The sequence below is a fragment of the Dendropsophus ebraccatus genome, chromosome 14 (assembly GCF_027789765.1).
Source record: "Dendropsophus ebraccatus isolate aDenEbr1 chromosome 14, aDenEbr1.pat, whole genome shotgun sequence".
NCBI lineage: Eukaryota > Metazoa > Chordata > Amphibia > Anura > Hylidae > Dendropsophus > Dendropsophus ebraccatus.
This window is the reverse complement of record NC_091467.1, coordinates 5898180-5913005: the sequence shown is the minus strand read 5'-3', so window position 1 is coordinate 5913005 and position 14826 is coordinate 5898180. Positions and strand designations below refer to the sequence as shown.

The 14826-nt window shown below is 51.9% G+C and overlaps 1 protein-coding gene across 1 annotated transcript in view; it reads left to right on the top strand.

The window, feature by feature from the left end:
* PREX1 (phosphatidylinositol-3,4,5-trisphosphate dependent Rac exchange factor 1) overlaps positions 1-14826 on the top strand; it is a 75951-nt gene that overhangs the window by 55341 nt on the left and 5784 nt on the right. Inside the window, exons 17-29 of the mRNA XM_069952704.1 lie at positions 910-1002; positions 1127-1275; positions 1525-1610; positions 2118-2254; positions 2724-2874; positions 9301-9473; positions 9584-9745; positions 11432-11645; positions 11729-11975; positions 12269-12469; positions 12767-12855; positions 13088-13170; positions 14393-14483. Coding sequence (XP_069808805.1) covers positions 910-1002; positions 1127-1275; positions 1525-1610; positions 2118-2254; positions 2724-2874; positions 9301-9473; positions 9584-9745; positions 11432-11645; positions 11729-11975; positions 12269-12469; positions 12767-12855; positions 13088-13170; positions 14393-14483 — 1876 coding nt within the window. The remainder of the gene's footprint in view (positions 1-909; positions 1003-1126; positions 1276-1524; positions 1611-2117; positions 2255-2723; positions 2875-9300; positions 9474-9583; positions 9746-11431; positions 11646-11728; positions 11976-12268; positions 12470-12766; positions 12856-13087; positions 13171-14392; positions 14484-14826) is intronic.

Here is a 14826-nt window from a genome sequence, read left to right as displayed (position 1 = left end):
TTTTGGGCTGTCATGTGGCTATGTCCTGTGACTGCTGGGAGTTGTAGTTGTGGGCTGTCGTGTGGCAGTGTCCGGGAAGGTGATAACTGCCGGGAGTTGTAGTTGTGGGCTGTCATGTGGCTGTGTCCGGGGAGGTGATCACTGCTGGGAGCTGTAGTTGTTGGCTGTCGTGTGGCTGTGTCCGGGAAAGTGATTACTGTTGGGAGTTGTAGTTGTGGGCTGTCGTGTGGCTGTGTCCAGCGACTGCTGGGAGTTGTAGTTGTGGGCTGTCATGTGGCTGTGTCCGGGAAGGTGATTACTGCTGGGAGTTGTAGTTGTGGGCTGTCGTGTGGCTGTGTCCGGGAAAGTGATTACTGTTGGGAGTTGTAGTTGTGGGCTGTCGTGTGGCTGTGTCCAGCGACTGCTGGGAGTTGTAGTTGTGGGCTGTCATGTGGCTGTGTCCGGGAAGGTGATTACTGCTGGGAGTTGTAGTTGTGGGCTGTCGTGTGGCTGTGTCCAGCGACTGCTGGGAGTTGTAGTTGTGGGTTGTCGTGTGGCTGTGTCCAGGGAGGTGATTACTGCCGCGAGTTGTAGTTGTGGGCTGTCATGTGGCTGTGTCCGGGGAGGTGATTACTGCTGGGAGTTGTAGTTGTGGGCTGTCGTGTGGCTGTGTCCAGGGAGGTGATTACTGCTGGGAGTTGTAGTTGTGGGCTGTCATGTGGCTGTGTCCGGGGAGGTGATTACTGCTGGGAGTTGTAGTTGTGGGCTGTCGTGTGGCTGTGTCCAGGGAGGTGATTACTGCTGGGAGTTGTAGTTGTGGGCTGTCATGTGGCTGTGTCCGGGGAGGTGATTACTGCTGGGAGTTGTAGTTGTGGGCTGTCGTGTGGCTGTGTCCGGGAAAGTGATGTGAGACTTTCTTTTCTTTTGTAGATTTTACCTCAGGAAGAAGATTACGGCTTTGACCTTGAAGAGAGGAATAAAATGATTGTGGTCAAGTCTGTCCGGAAGGGGTCGCACGCCGAGGTGAGGGGGATCCCTTGAGTTTGTTACACAGTAACCTGGATAATGTTGGTCAGTTCTTGGTCCCTGGATGCTGGTGGCTTGTTATTGTTCAGTAACCTGGAGGATTCTCTCTTGTCCCTTCTAGATGGCCGGTCTGCAGGTGGGCCGAAAGATCTACACCATCAATGAGGACCAGGTGTTCCTAAGACCTTTCTCTGAGGTGGAGATTCTTCTGAACCAGTCGTTCTGTGCTCGCAGGCCTATCCGTATCCTCGTGGCCACCAAATCCAAGGAGTAAGACTCTTATTATATCCAGGGTGGTGGATGAGGTCCGCAGTGGTGGTCCGCTTACCACCGATCATAGACCGCAGCAATGTGTCCACCACCTGTCTGTGAAGGTCTGCACAGGGCAATAGAGGAGGACTGTGCTAGATGCTGTGGTCTATGATGGGGCTGGTAGTGGGATGACCTTTGTGTTATGTCTGGGGGCGTGGGTGGGGGACCCTCTGTACACGTGTAATTATCTTGGTACTTGTCCTGTAGGATTGTGAAGATCCCGGACTCTCCTCAGTCCCTGTGCTTTCAGATCAGAGGTTCAGCACCGCCTTACGTCCATGCAGTGGGGAGAGGTGAGACCTGCGGACGATGATGGGGGCTGTATGTATGTATATATAACATCTGATCCCACCGTACACCCTCCCATCCATCTGTGTATAGTATATATGTGTATTGAGTGTGCTGCGTGTGTCTACTAAATATGTGTGTACTGCGTATGTATAGTTTTATATGTGTATGTATAGTATATATGTGTTTACTGTGTGCATATATATACGTATATAATGTGTGTGTGCGCATGTATATATGTGTTATGTTATGTTTGTGTGAGCTGCCTGTGTATACTATACATGTGTGTGCTGCGTGGTGTTTGATGATTGGCCCATTAGGGGATCGATGGCGCTCGGTGATTGGCCCATTAGGGGATTGGTGCTGTTGATGATATGGATATGCCTGTTTGAGGTCAGTGGGGTACAATGATCAGCTGATTAATGGTTAGTGGGGTTCAATGATCGGCCCATCAGGGGGGTGGGGTTTGGTGATTGCTCTCTTACGTACCACACCTCATGTCCTATTTCTAGGGTCGCCGGCGGCTGCTGTTGGTCTCCATCCAGGACAGTGTATCCTTAAAGTAAATGGAACAAGCGTCACACGTGACAGTCACATGGAGGTCCTGGAGCATTTCACTTCATACCGGATGAACCCACGAAACCCCTTGGTGAGGTGGAAGCAGCAGACAACTCTCAGCACCCTCAGTTATAAAAATTTACAAATGTATTATGTACTGGAAAGGAGGGAGACTGTGGGACAGCAGCGGAGGGGTGAACAGGCGTGGCTCGGAGGGGGAAGGTCACAGATTGGGCTCAGACGGTGGCGGTGACAGGGGGTGTGGAGGTTGGAGAATCAAGCTTGCCCGGGGGAGGAGGTGGCTTAGATGGGGAAGGTGGGGAGGCGACCATTCGGACTCGGTGGGGGAAGAGGTGGCAGGTAGGGCTGGGCTCGTACAGGGGAGGCTCTGCGTTTGGCTCGGCTGGAGGAGGCAGTGGCGGGACGTGCTCAGTCGGGGGAGGCGGCAAATAGGGCTGGGCTCGGACAGGAGAGGTAGCAGGTCAGAGGACAGATGTATACAAGTGTGGTATACACAAGTAGTGGACCACCTCTCTTATATACAAGTCATATGTTTTCAGGGACTGTTCCAGTGGATCTACAGAACCCATGAGGATGCGGAGGATGACAGAGCGCAGCGGTGTAAATCTGAGGAGTATCTGAACGGCGGCCCATGTGATGATCTCCGCTCTGCCCCTCTGCTGGACACGAGTCTCCCCAGCAGACAAGCAGGTAACAGCCAAAATATTACATAGCTACATAGTTAGTACGAATGAAAAAGACACATATTCATTAAGTTCAACCAAGGAGGGGGATGGATGGAGGGGATGGGTGATGATAGATTCTATACATGTGCATAAATGGTATTTTGGTCTAAGAACTTGTGTCTCCTGTTTTGAAGCCCCCACTGTTTCTGCTGTGACCAAATCCTGGGGTGACTATCCCATAGATCACTGTTCTCATGGTAGAGAAGGCTTGTCTCCTCCGGAGATTGAATATTTGAGATTGATATATGATGCTGCAGGTTATTACTCCCCCTAGGACATATGATGCTGCAGGTTATTACTCCCCCTAGGACATATGATGCTGCAGGTTATTACTCCCCCTAGGACATATGATGCTGCAGGTTATTACTCCCCCTAGGACATATGATGCTGCAGGTTATTACTCCCCCTAGGACATATGATGCTGCAGGTTATTACTCCCCCTAGGACATATGATGCTGCAGGTTATTACTCCCCCTAGGACATATGATGCTGCAGGTTATTACTCCCCCTAGGACATATGATGCTGCAGGTTATTACTCCCCCTAGGACATATGATCCTGCAGGTTATTACTCCCCCCTAGGACATATGATCCTGCAGGTTATTACTCCCCCTAGGACATATGCTGCTGCAGGTTATTACTCCCACTAGGACATATGATGCTGCAGGTTATTACTCCCCCTAGGACATATGATGCTGCAGGTTATTACTCCCCCTAGGACATATGATGCTGCAGGTTATTACTCCCCCTAGGACATATGATGCTGCAGGTTATTACTCCCCCTAGAACGTATGATGCTGCAGGTTATTACTCCCCCTAGGACATATGATGCTGCAGGTTATTACTCCCCCTAAGACATATCATGCTGCAGGTTATTACTCCCCCTAGGACATATCATGCTGCAGGTTATTACTCCCCCTAGGACATTGCAAAAAAACAAGTTTTCAGCAGCACAAGAAAAAAAGTTTGTGGGTGCAAGTCTCACCAAACCGGACCCGGGTTCGTATGACATATCCAAGAAGATGGAGACCGCACTTCCAAAAGGTATATCCACTTTCTTCACACCAATGCAACGTTTTGGCTCTGTGTGTAGCCTTTCTCAAGTAGTGATCACTGCCTGAGAAAGGCTACACACATAGAGCCGAAACGTTGCATTGGTGTAAATAAAGTGGATATTCCTTTTGGAAGTGCGGTCTCCTTCATCTTCTTGGATATCCTCCTAGGACATAGCATGCTGCGGGTTATTAGTACCTAGATGCATAACTTTACGTTTATCTATTTTTTTTTCCCACAATATTTTATTGTACTTTTTCAGAATAATATACAATAAAGTGTGAACAAAAAGTGCAGTTACAATGCAGAGCATCCAGAAGGATTGATGAAGACATTAATGATATTGAATAAAATGGTGACAAAACTTTACATTTGTAAAGGAGTATTACAATAGTAAAACACGTAAAATATTCAACATTTCAAGAATAAAATGAAAGGAAGGAATAAATAAAGTGGATCCTCTCATAAACAGTTTGGCCAGTTTGGAAGGGGGTCTGCCAGCCAGGCCGTAAGCATTTAATCTGTGGTAATATCAGGTTTTCGAGAGAACCTGCCGGTTCCTGAGTGTAATACCAGCGTGTATGTCGAAATTTTAGCATCAACGAATGCCGTTCATTAGTAGACAAAGTAGAAGAAAGAAAAGGTCTCCATCTTGAGAAAAATGTAGTTACTGCATCTTCCGAGCCTGATAATGCACAGGGAATATCATACATCATAAGAAGTTTAATCTGTTCTATAACTTGGATAGTGTTGGTGGGTCCTTCTCAAGCCACTGTCTCAGAATACATTTTTTCAGAGAAAGTATAGAAAAGTGAGGGCCGGGTACAGTCAAGACCCCTTTAGAAGGATCTTCAGAGAAAAGAGGAATATAATGGAACAAACATTGCAAAGGTTCTAATGATATTTTATGTTCTCAAATGGTCTTGATCCACGAAAGGAGCTCGGCCCAAATTGTCTGAATGTATGAACATGACCACATGCAATGATACAAATCAGCATCATGTAAACCACACTTTGGGCATGATGTAGATGTCCAGTCCTCACTAGGTATGACAGCACATATGATCTTCAGACCCATTAGGAGCTGTAAGCGTAGAGAATGTGAGGGTATCTGGGTATTCCAGTGGTAAACAGGTCATGAGAGACATTAAATAGCACTACTTCTTTTAGAGAGGCATAAATGTTAGATAACTTATCATAGCAAGAAGAAGGACCATGTTTATCCTCATTGAACCTCATTTGCCAAGTGGCCACCCAAAAGCTCAATATGTCTAAGTCATCGTGTAACCTCTGCACATCTTCCATAGATTGTACTGTACTACAAAGCCTGTAACCTCTGCACATCTTCCATAGACTGTACTGTACTACAAAGCCTGTAACCTCTGCACATCTTCCATAGACTGTACTGTATACTACAAAGCCTGTAACCTCTGCACATCTTCCATTGACTGTACTGTGCTACAAAGCTTGATGTCATCTGCACATCTTCCGTAGACTGTACTGTACTACAAAGCCTGTAACCTCTGCACATCTTCCATAGACTGTACTGTACTACAAAGCCTGTAACCTCTGCACATCTTCCATAGACTGTACTGTACTACAAAGCCTGTAACCTCTGCACATCTTCCATAGACTGTACTGTATACTACAAAGCCTGTAACCTCTGCACATCTTCCATTGACTGTACTGTGCTACAAAGCTTGATGTCATCTGCACATCTTCCGTAGACTGTACTGTACTACAAAGCCTGTAACCTCTGCACATCTTCCATAGACTGTACTGTACTACAAAGCCTGTAACATCTGCACATCTTCCATAGACTGTACTGTACTACAAAGCCTGTAACCTCTGCACATCTTCCATAGACTGTACTGTACTACAAAGCCTGTAACCTCTGCACATCTTCCATAGACTGTACTGTACTACAAAGCCTGTAACATCTGCACATCTTCCATAGACTGTACTGTACTACAAAGCCTGTAACTTCTGCACATCTTCCATAGACTGTACTGTACTACAAAGCCTGTAACCTCTGCACATCTTCCATAGACTGTACTGTACTACAAAGCTTGGTGTCATCTGCAATGATAGAAACATTGCTGTTAATTCCATCCTTAATATCCTTATTAAACAAGTTACACAGAAGGGGGCCCAGTACTGACCCTTGGGGTACACCACTTATTACCGGGGACCAATCGGAGCAGAAATCATTCACCACCACTCTCTGGGTACTATTATTAAAGGGGTATTCCGGGAAAAATCAATAAATTAGCTATGGAAAGGGTTAACCAAGGTTAACCCTTTCCTAATATACTTACCAGTCCTTTATTGGCCCCCCAAGGAGATCTCCGGTCTGGTCACGTGAGCTGCGACTCGCGGATCCTCTTCTTCCGGTTCGGTGACGTCACCATACCCGCCCGGCGTCTGGCTTTCCTCCTTCTTAGCAGCAGAGCACTGAACCCTGACTGGCTGGCTAGCGTGTAGCCAATCAGGGTTTAGTGCTCTGCATCCCACCACGCTCCAGGTCCCCTGAGCCTGCTGTACCAGGGGATGTAGGGGCTCAGTGCCGGTCACCAGTGACATGGGCTGGGCCGGCGGCAGCACTGTGTGAGGGGGCGGCAGCACTATTTGAGGGGGTCCCTGCATCCAACATCACCCCCCCCCCCCGTATGTCAGCGATGTCGACCGTGTCCCGGGAGGGGAAGCAGCGGGCGGCATTACTCCATTCATAACTACCAGACACCCGGAGCGGAGCTATAAATGAAGTAATGCCGCCCGCCGCATCCCTTCCCCTCCCGGGACTCAGGGTCAGCATCGCTGACACCCGGGATGGAAGTCCTGCAGAGTGGTGCTGATCCCTCCCCCGGCCCCCCCTCCTCCCTGCCTGTCTGATCTCAAAGATCTCACCCCCACCCCCCGGAGTGTGCTGCCGCGCTGCTCCGGTCTCAGCACCTTTTTCAAGCAGCCGGCCGTACTCCTCTGACAGGCGCTGTGTGTGCAGGAGAGATTTGCTCCGTACACAGCGCCTGTCAGCTGAGTTTTATCAGGGTGATTGACAGGCGCTGTGTACGGAGCACATCTCTCCTGCACACACAGCGCCTGTCAGCTAAGTACGGCCGACTGCTTGAAAAAGGTGCTGAGACCAGGGCAGCGCGGCAGCACACTCCGGGGGGTGGGGGTGAGGGTGCCATCTTTGAGATCAGACAGGCAGGGAGGAGGGGGGGCCGGGGGAGGGATCAGCACCACTCTGCAGGACTTCCCTCCCGGGTGTCAGCGATACTGACCCTGAGTCCCGGGAGGGGAAGGGATGCGGCGGGCGGCATTACTTCATTCATAACTACCAGACACCCAGAGCGGAGCGGAGCTATGAATGAAGTAATGCCGCCCGCTGCATCCCCTCCCGGGACATGGTCGGCATCGCTGACATACGGGGGGGGGGGGGGGGTTGATGTTTGATGCAGGGACCCCTCACATAGTGCTGCCGCCCCTCACACAGTGCTGCCGCCGGCCCAGCCCATGTCACTGGTGACCGGCACTGAGCCCCCACAACCCCTGGTACAGCAGGCTCAGGGGACCTGGAGCGTGGTGGGATGCAGAGCACTAAACCCTGATTGGCTACACGCTAGCCAGCCAGTCAGGGTTCAGTGCTCTGCTGCTAAAAAGAAGAAAAGCCAGACGCCGGGCGGGTATGGTGACGTCACCGAACCGGAAGAAGAGGATCCGCGAGTCGCAGCTCACGTGACCAGACCGGAGATCTCCTTGGGGGGCCAATAAAGGACTGGTAAGTATATTAGGAAAGGGTTAACCTTGGTTAACCCTTTTCATAGCTAATTTATTGATTTTTCCTGGAATACCCCTTTAAGCCAGTTTTCAATCCAGTTACAGACTAAACTTATTTTACCCATCAGACACCCATTAGGGACTGTGTCAAACACTGTTGCAAAACCCAGGTACACTATATCCACAGCCTACTCCTATCCAGGTACACTATATCCACAGCCTCCCCACTATCCAGGTACACTATATCCACAGCCGCCCCCTATCCAGGTACACTATATCCACAGCCGCCCCCTATCCAGGTACACTATATCCACAGCCTCCCCACTATCCAGGTACACTATATCCACAGCCGCCCCCTATCCAGGTACACTATATCCACAGCCTCCCCACTATCCAGGTACACTATATCCACAGCCTCTCCACTATCCAGGTACACTATATCCACAGCCTCCCCACTATCCAGGTACACTATATCCACAGCCTCTCCACTATCCAGGTACACTATATCCACAGCCTCCCCACTATCCAGGTACACTATATCCACAGCCTCTCCACTATCCAGATATACTATATCCACAGCCTCCCCTATCCAGGTACACTATATCCACAGCCTCCCCTATCCAGGTACACTATATCCACAGCCTCCCCACTATCCAGGTACACTATATCCACAGCCTCCCCACTATCCAGGTACACTATATCCACAGCCTCTCCACTATCCAGATATACTATATCCACAGCCTCCCCTATCCAGGTACACTATATCCACAGCCTCCCCTATCCAGGTACACTATATCCACAGCCTCCCCACTATCCAGGTACACTATATCCACAGCCTCCCCACTATCCAGGTACACTATATCCACAGCCTCTCCACTATCCAGGTACACTATATCCACAGCCTCCCCACTATCCAGGTACACTATATCCACAGCCTCCCCCTATCCAGATACAATATATCCACAGCCTCCCCACTATCCAGGTACACTATATCCACAGCCTCCCCACTATCCAGGTACACTATATCCACAACCTCCCCACTATCCAGGCTTCTACACACCTCTTCATAAAAACATATTAGGTTTGTTCAACAACTTCTATCCTTAGTAAAACCATGCTGGTTATCACTTATAATACTATTACTCCCTATATATCCCTGGATATAGTCCCTTATAAGCCCCTTATATCAGCTAGGATGGGGGTGGGGAGCAGGCAGCACCAGTAATCTTTTCATTCTCATGACCTCTTGTCATCACCAGGGCGGCTGAATCTGGCAGTTAAGGGGTTACCGCAGCCGCTCATTTATTATTAACGCCCTTGAACCTTCGCTTTACTTGTGTCAGGGGTATAGGGTGACGTAGCTCGCCGTCCATGGGGGCCTCATGTGTTTCATGTTCACCCTGGTGAGTGTAGTAAGGACAACATTCAATGGAGCGTCTCCCCACTGCTGTCGTAGTTTGGGGGTGCAGCGTGGCACGTGAAGGTGACATCCAAGATGCCAGGTGGTCAAGTGAGTGCACGAGTTGCCCTAATCTTTGTGGGGTCTTGTCTGTCTGCAGATGTAGCCCCCCCCTCTCCTGCCATGGAGGAGGCGCCGCTCATCAGCTTGACAGTGGAAAACGTCCATCTGGAGCATGGCGTGATGTACGAGTATGTCAGCACCGCCGGCATCAAGTGCTACGTCCTGGAGAAGATGGTGGAGCCGCGTGGCTGCTTTGGGATCACCGCTAAGGTGAGGGGTGGATCCTGTAGAGGAGACTGCTGCTAGATGAGGGGGATGGTCACATGACTGGGTGGGGGGTGTTGTCACATTACTGTCTGTGTCTCTTGTCTCCCCTTCAGATCCTGCAGGCGTTTGTCGCAGATGATGTTGAGTTAGTTAAGAATTGTACAAGACTCATCGCCATGAGCAGATCGGTGATGACCATGCCGCAGTACGAATTCCGACAAATCTGTGACACCAAACTGGAGAACATCAACCGCAGGATTCACAACTACCAGGAGGTAATGGGGCGTCCCACAGCTCAGCAGCTTCCTCTCCTCCCTTCCCCACCCTGTACTCTGCTGCCTCCCCTACAGCCTTCCCCTCCCTCCCCTGCTCTGTGCCCTGCAGTTCCCCCCCCCACACACACACTACCCTGCACATCCCTCTCTTCCATGCAGCTTACCCCCCTTCCCTGCCCTGCAATGCAGCTCTCCACCCCTACAGCCCCCTCTGCCCTTCAGCCTCCCTCTCTTTCCCCTCCCCTACAGCCTTCCCCTCCCTTTCCTGCTCTGTGCCCTGCAGCTTTCCCTCCCTCCCCCCCACTGCCCTCCCTCCCCCCCACTGCCCTCCCTTCCCCCCACTGCCCTCCCTTCCCCCCACTGCCCTCCCTTCCATGCCGCTCCCCCCGCCCTTCAGCCTCCCTTTCCTTCCTCTGCCCTGCACCTTCCCTCTCCCTCACTGCCCTGCACCTTCCCTCTCCCTCACTGCCCTGCTGCTTCCCCCTCCACTCCCTTGCAGCTTCCCCCGTCCTTCAGCCTCCCTCTCCTTCCCCTGCCCTGCAGCTTCCCCCTCCCCTTCCCCTCCACTCCCCTGCAGCTTCCCCCTCCCCTTCCTCTCCACTCCCCTGCAGCTTCCCCCGCCCTAAAGCCTCCCTCTCCTTCCCCTGCCCTGCCCTGCAGCCTCCCTCTCCTTCCCCTGCCCTGCAGCTTCCCCCTCCCCTTCCCCTCCACTCCCCTGCAGCTTCCCCTTCCTCTCCACTCCCCTGCAGCTTCCCCCACCCTAAAGCCTCCCTCTCCTTCCCCTGCCCTGCAGCCTCCCTCGCCTTCCCCCGCCCTTCAGCCTCCCTCTCCTTCCCCTGCAGCTTCCCCCGCCCTTCAGCCTCCCTCTCCTTCCCCTGCCCTGCAGCTTCCCCCGCCCTTCAGCCTCCCTCTCCTTCCCCTGCCCTGCAGCTTCCCCCGCCCTTCAGCCTCCCTCTCCTTCCCCTGCCCTGCAGCTTCCCCCGCCCTTCAGCCTCCCTCTCCTTCCCCTGCCCTGCAGCTTCCCCCGCCCTTCAGCCTCCCTCTCCTTCCCCTGCCCTGCAGCTTCCCCCTCCCCTTCCCCTCCACTCCCCTGCAGCTTCCCCCGCCCTTCAGCCTCCCTCTCCTTCCCCTGCCTTGCAGCTTCCCCCGCCCTTCAGCCTCCCTCTCCTTCCCCTGCCCTGCAGCTTCCCCCGCCCTTAAGCCTCCCTCTCCTTCCCCTGCCCTGCAGCTTCCCCCTCCACTTCCACTCCCTTGCAGCTTCCCCCGCCCTTCAGCTTCCCTCTCCTTCCCCTGCCCTGCAGCTTCCCCCGCCCTTCAGCCTCCCTCTCCTTCCCCTGCCCTGCAGCTTCCCCCGCCCTTCAGCCTCCCTCTCCTTCCCCTGCCCTGCAGCTTCCCCCGTCCTTCAGCCTCCCTCTCCTTCCCCTGCCTTGCAGCTTCCCCCGCCCTTCAGCCTCCCTCTCCTTCCCCTGCCCTGCAGCTTCCCCCGCCCTTCAGCCTCCCTCTCCTTCCCCTGCCCTGCAGCTTCCCCCGCCCTTAAGCCTCCCTCTCCTTCCTCTGCCCTGCAGCTTCCACCGCCCTTCAGCCTCCCTCTCCTTCCTCTGCCCTGCAGCTTCCACCGCCCTTCAGCCTCCCACTCCTTTCCCTGCCCTGCAGCTTCCATTTCTGTCCTCTTTCTTTCTCTCCAAGTTTGCGGATGAGCTCAGGATGAAGGTGAGTCCGTCCTTTAAACAAGCAACAAGTGATGGTCTGCAGCAGCTGCAGAGCATGGACTTCTGCCCGACCAACTGTCACATCAACATCATGGATGTGTCCTACCCCAAGACCACCACCTCCGTGGGGCGCTCCTTCAGCATCCGGTTTGGTCGGAAAAATTCTTTCTTTGGTCTGGATCCAGATCAAGGTGAGACTGTCATGTGATCCCATTGGATGGGGAGGCTAATAACAGAGAACAGTTGTCAGATCTCCCCTGTGTTGTCTCTGCAGTTGGCAGTCTGAACCCTATGGTGTACTCGCAGCACTGTATGTCAAGTATGGCCGCCCCGGCCTGTCGGTGCCCTGCTGGGGAGCTGGAGGACGAGGGGATGAATGGCGGGGGGCTGCCTGAGGAGCGGGGGCTCAGCCATCTTCTTAAGCAGGAGGACATGGAGATTCAGGACGGATACCTACAGCTCTTCAACAAGCTGGACGTGGCCGTGAAAGAGATGAAACAATATGTCACCCAGATTAACAAGTGAGGCTCCGCAGGAGTCATGTGTCTGACCGCCCCCCACACTACACAAATACAGGGCCCCCACAGCCCCCTTCCCCACTACTCACATGCAGGGGACCCCACAGGATCACACACTCACACACAACCCCTCCACTACTCACATGCAGGGCTCCCACAGCCCCCATATTTTCTTACATAGGACTGCACCAGTCTATAATTATGACTTGCATAGGACTGCAGTAGTGAGTATTTGCAGTGCTATCTGCTGGTAGTAAAATAGGCTTATGTGATGCCCCCGCTTCTCTCCTTTTCAGGCTGCTGTCCACAATCACTGAGCCCCTGGAGCTGGAGCCCACCTGTGAGGCCGGCAGCACCCCTCCCTCCTCCATGGTGACAGACGACGGAGATGGCGACAGAGGGGAACCCGGGGGCAGCAAGAAGGTTTGCTTCAAGGTGTCTGAGGAGGATCAGGAGGACTCTGGGCACGACACGGTCAGCTACAGGGACTCCTACAGGTCAGTGTGGGCCCCGTTTTCATGTGCAAGCCCTGTGGGATGTCTGAGCGGGCCTTCAAGGCGGGGTGCAGGCTCCCTCGGCTGTGTGGTGTGCGGGCCCTGGAGGCGGAATGTGGACCCCATTGGCTTGTGCTGGGTGGGGTCCCTATTAGATGTCTGAGTGGGCCCTCCACCCCAAGGCCATGTATACAGGGGATCACAGCCTGTCTGTTTGTGTGGTTTAGTGGTCATGTTCTTTCCTGGTGGGGGGGCGTCCATGTCATCTGTAGGTAAATTTCTTTACTCCTGTCCCGACAGCGAATGTAATAGCAACCGGGATTCCGTCCTGTCCTACACCAGCGTCCGCAGCAACAGCTCCTACCTGGGCAGCGACGAGATGGGATCAGGTGACAGAAAAAAGTCTTTCTTCTCTACCTCTCTACCCCTGTATCCCCTTCTGTATATACACCATGTATGCCCTCCCCTATATACACCCTGTATTGCCTCCTGTATATACACCCTGTATCCTGCTCCTCTATATACATCCTGGCTCTCCTTCCCTATATACACACTCTATCCCTCTCTTACCCCCCGTATCACCTCCTATATGTCATTTATGTCATTTTTTTGTGTTCACAGGGGACGAGCTGCCATGTGATATGCGGATCCCGTCCGATAAACAGGACAAGCTGCACGGCTGCCTAGAACATCTGTTCAACCAGGTGAGTGAGGGGGGGAGGAAACCCACAGCCGGCACAACTAAGTGGGAAACCCACAGAACTGTTATCAGCGCTGCCCGGCCCCCACAGTGTCCCGGGCGCTATAGGGGCAGACAAATCTAACCTGCTGATAGTTCCCTTTTAATGAATGCCTCTCAGAAATGAAAGAGATACAAGATTTTCAGTTCCTGAAGAATTGTTTAGCATAGTCTTCTGTATTTTTGAGAATGGAAAAGGATTGTTACACCCTTACTCACATACCCATATTCTTTATCTGTTATATGACTTTTTGTACAGGATCCTGCTTGGATCACATTATTTGTCTCGCTGATTTAGCACTTTTTAATACCATTCTCTTATGACCGTCTTTTTAGATTGAAGTCTCAGTCCCGGGATTAACTTTATTCATTTAAACTAGAATTTGCCAAGATTATTTTTGCAATTTTCTCTACAATCATGTCTCTTCGTTGACTGCGTAAATCAACCTTGTCAATATTTTCTATATTTTTTTGGATACTGTGGCATATACTGTCTTCTTTGTTGCCGGATGTTATACCGAAAAAAACTAAGTATTTAAAAAAAATATATATGGATTGTGTGGAACAATCCTACAAAGACACAAGCAGGGAGCGAGCCTGGGGTCACTTCCACCATTGGGCCTACACAAGGGCTGCGCTCGGAGAAGGTGATCCTCCTCTCTTATCCCTGTCCTCAGATATCCTAACTTTGTCAAGTCAAGCTGGAATCTTCAGAATTCTTAACTTTCTAATGATTTTTTTTTGCCCGTGGAGAGTAGAGCCTATGCACCATTGCCTGGCCCCTCTACCGACGCCTACCCAAAACGTTGACTTCCTTTGGGTCTCTGTATTGGAAGAGAAGCCATGTGTCGCATTCTCTTAGTATTTACAGGCTAACACTGCTACACTTAATACCGCTACACCTATTACCTCTACACCTAAATAATACCGCCACACCTATTTTCTCTACACCTGCATCATACTGCTACACCTGGCTAATAACGCTATAGCGGACTAATCCCTACTTCTCCTGAACTCTGAGACTCGATCCCAGCACTGACTGATTTCCCTCCACTCACTTTTGCTCCCATTGTTTTTTTCTCCCCTGGAGTGCCCCCTGTTGTCACAGTCTGAAGTAACATTGATCACATGAATGGCACAAGTCACATATGTTCTCACCTCTTTCCTTATGTTTTTCTTTTTTGCAGGTAGACTCCATCATAACTCTTCTGAAAGGAAAAATCATGTCTAAGGCCTTTGAGGAGACCAAGCACTTTCCTATGGAGCACAGCTTACAAGGTGAGTGACAGCAGCGGCGTCACATGAAGTCTGTCCCCTGGTGGACAGCGACCATTCATCCTGCGTTGGTTGGGCTATATTGGCCTAGTGGCTTAATGGGGCGGCTCTCTGCATGTTTGCTGAGTGAAATGGAAGCTTGGTGGGTTGTCAGGATGGTTGCTGTGCTGAAGGCTCTCTCTGTGTGGTTGCTGTACTGAGTGGACTCTGTTCTCTCCGCGCAGTGCTGTCACCTTACAGGGCATGCTCTCTTACTGGTGCAGGGCATACTCTCTCCCTGGCCTCCCTGCGTGGGGCCTGCTCTTCCGGCGGCCTCCCTGCGTGGGGCCTGCTCTTCCGGCGGCCT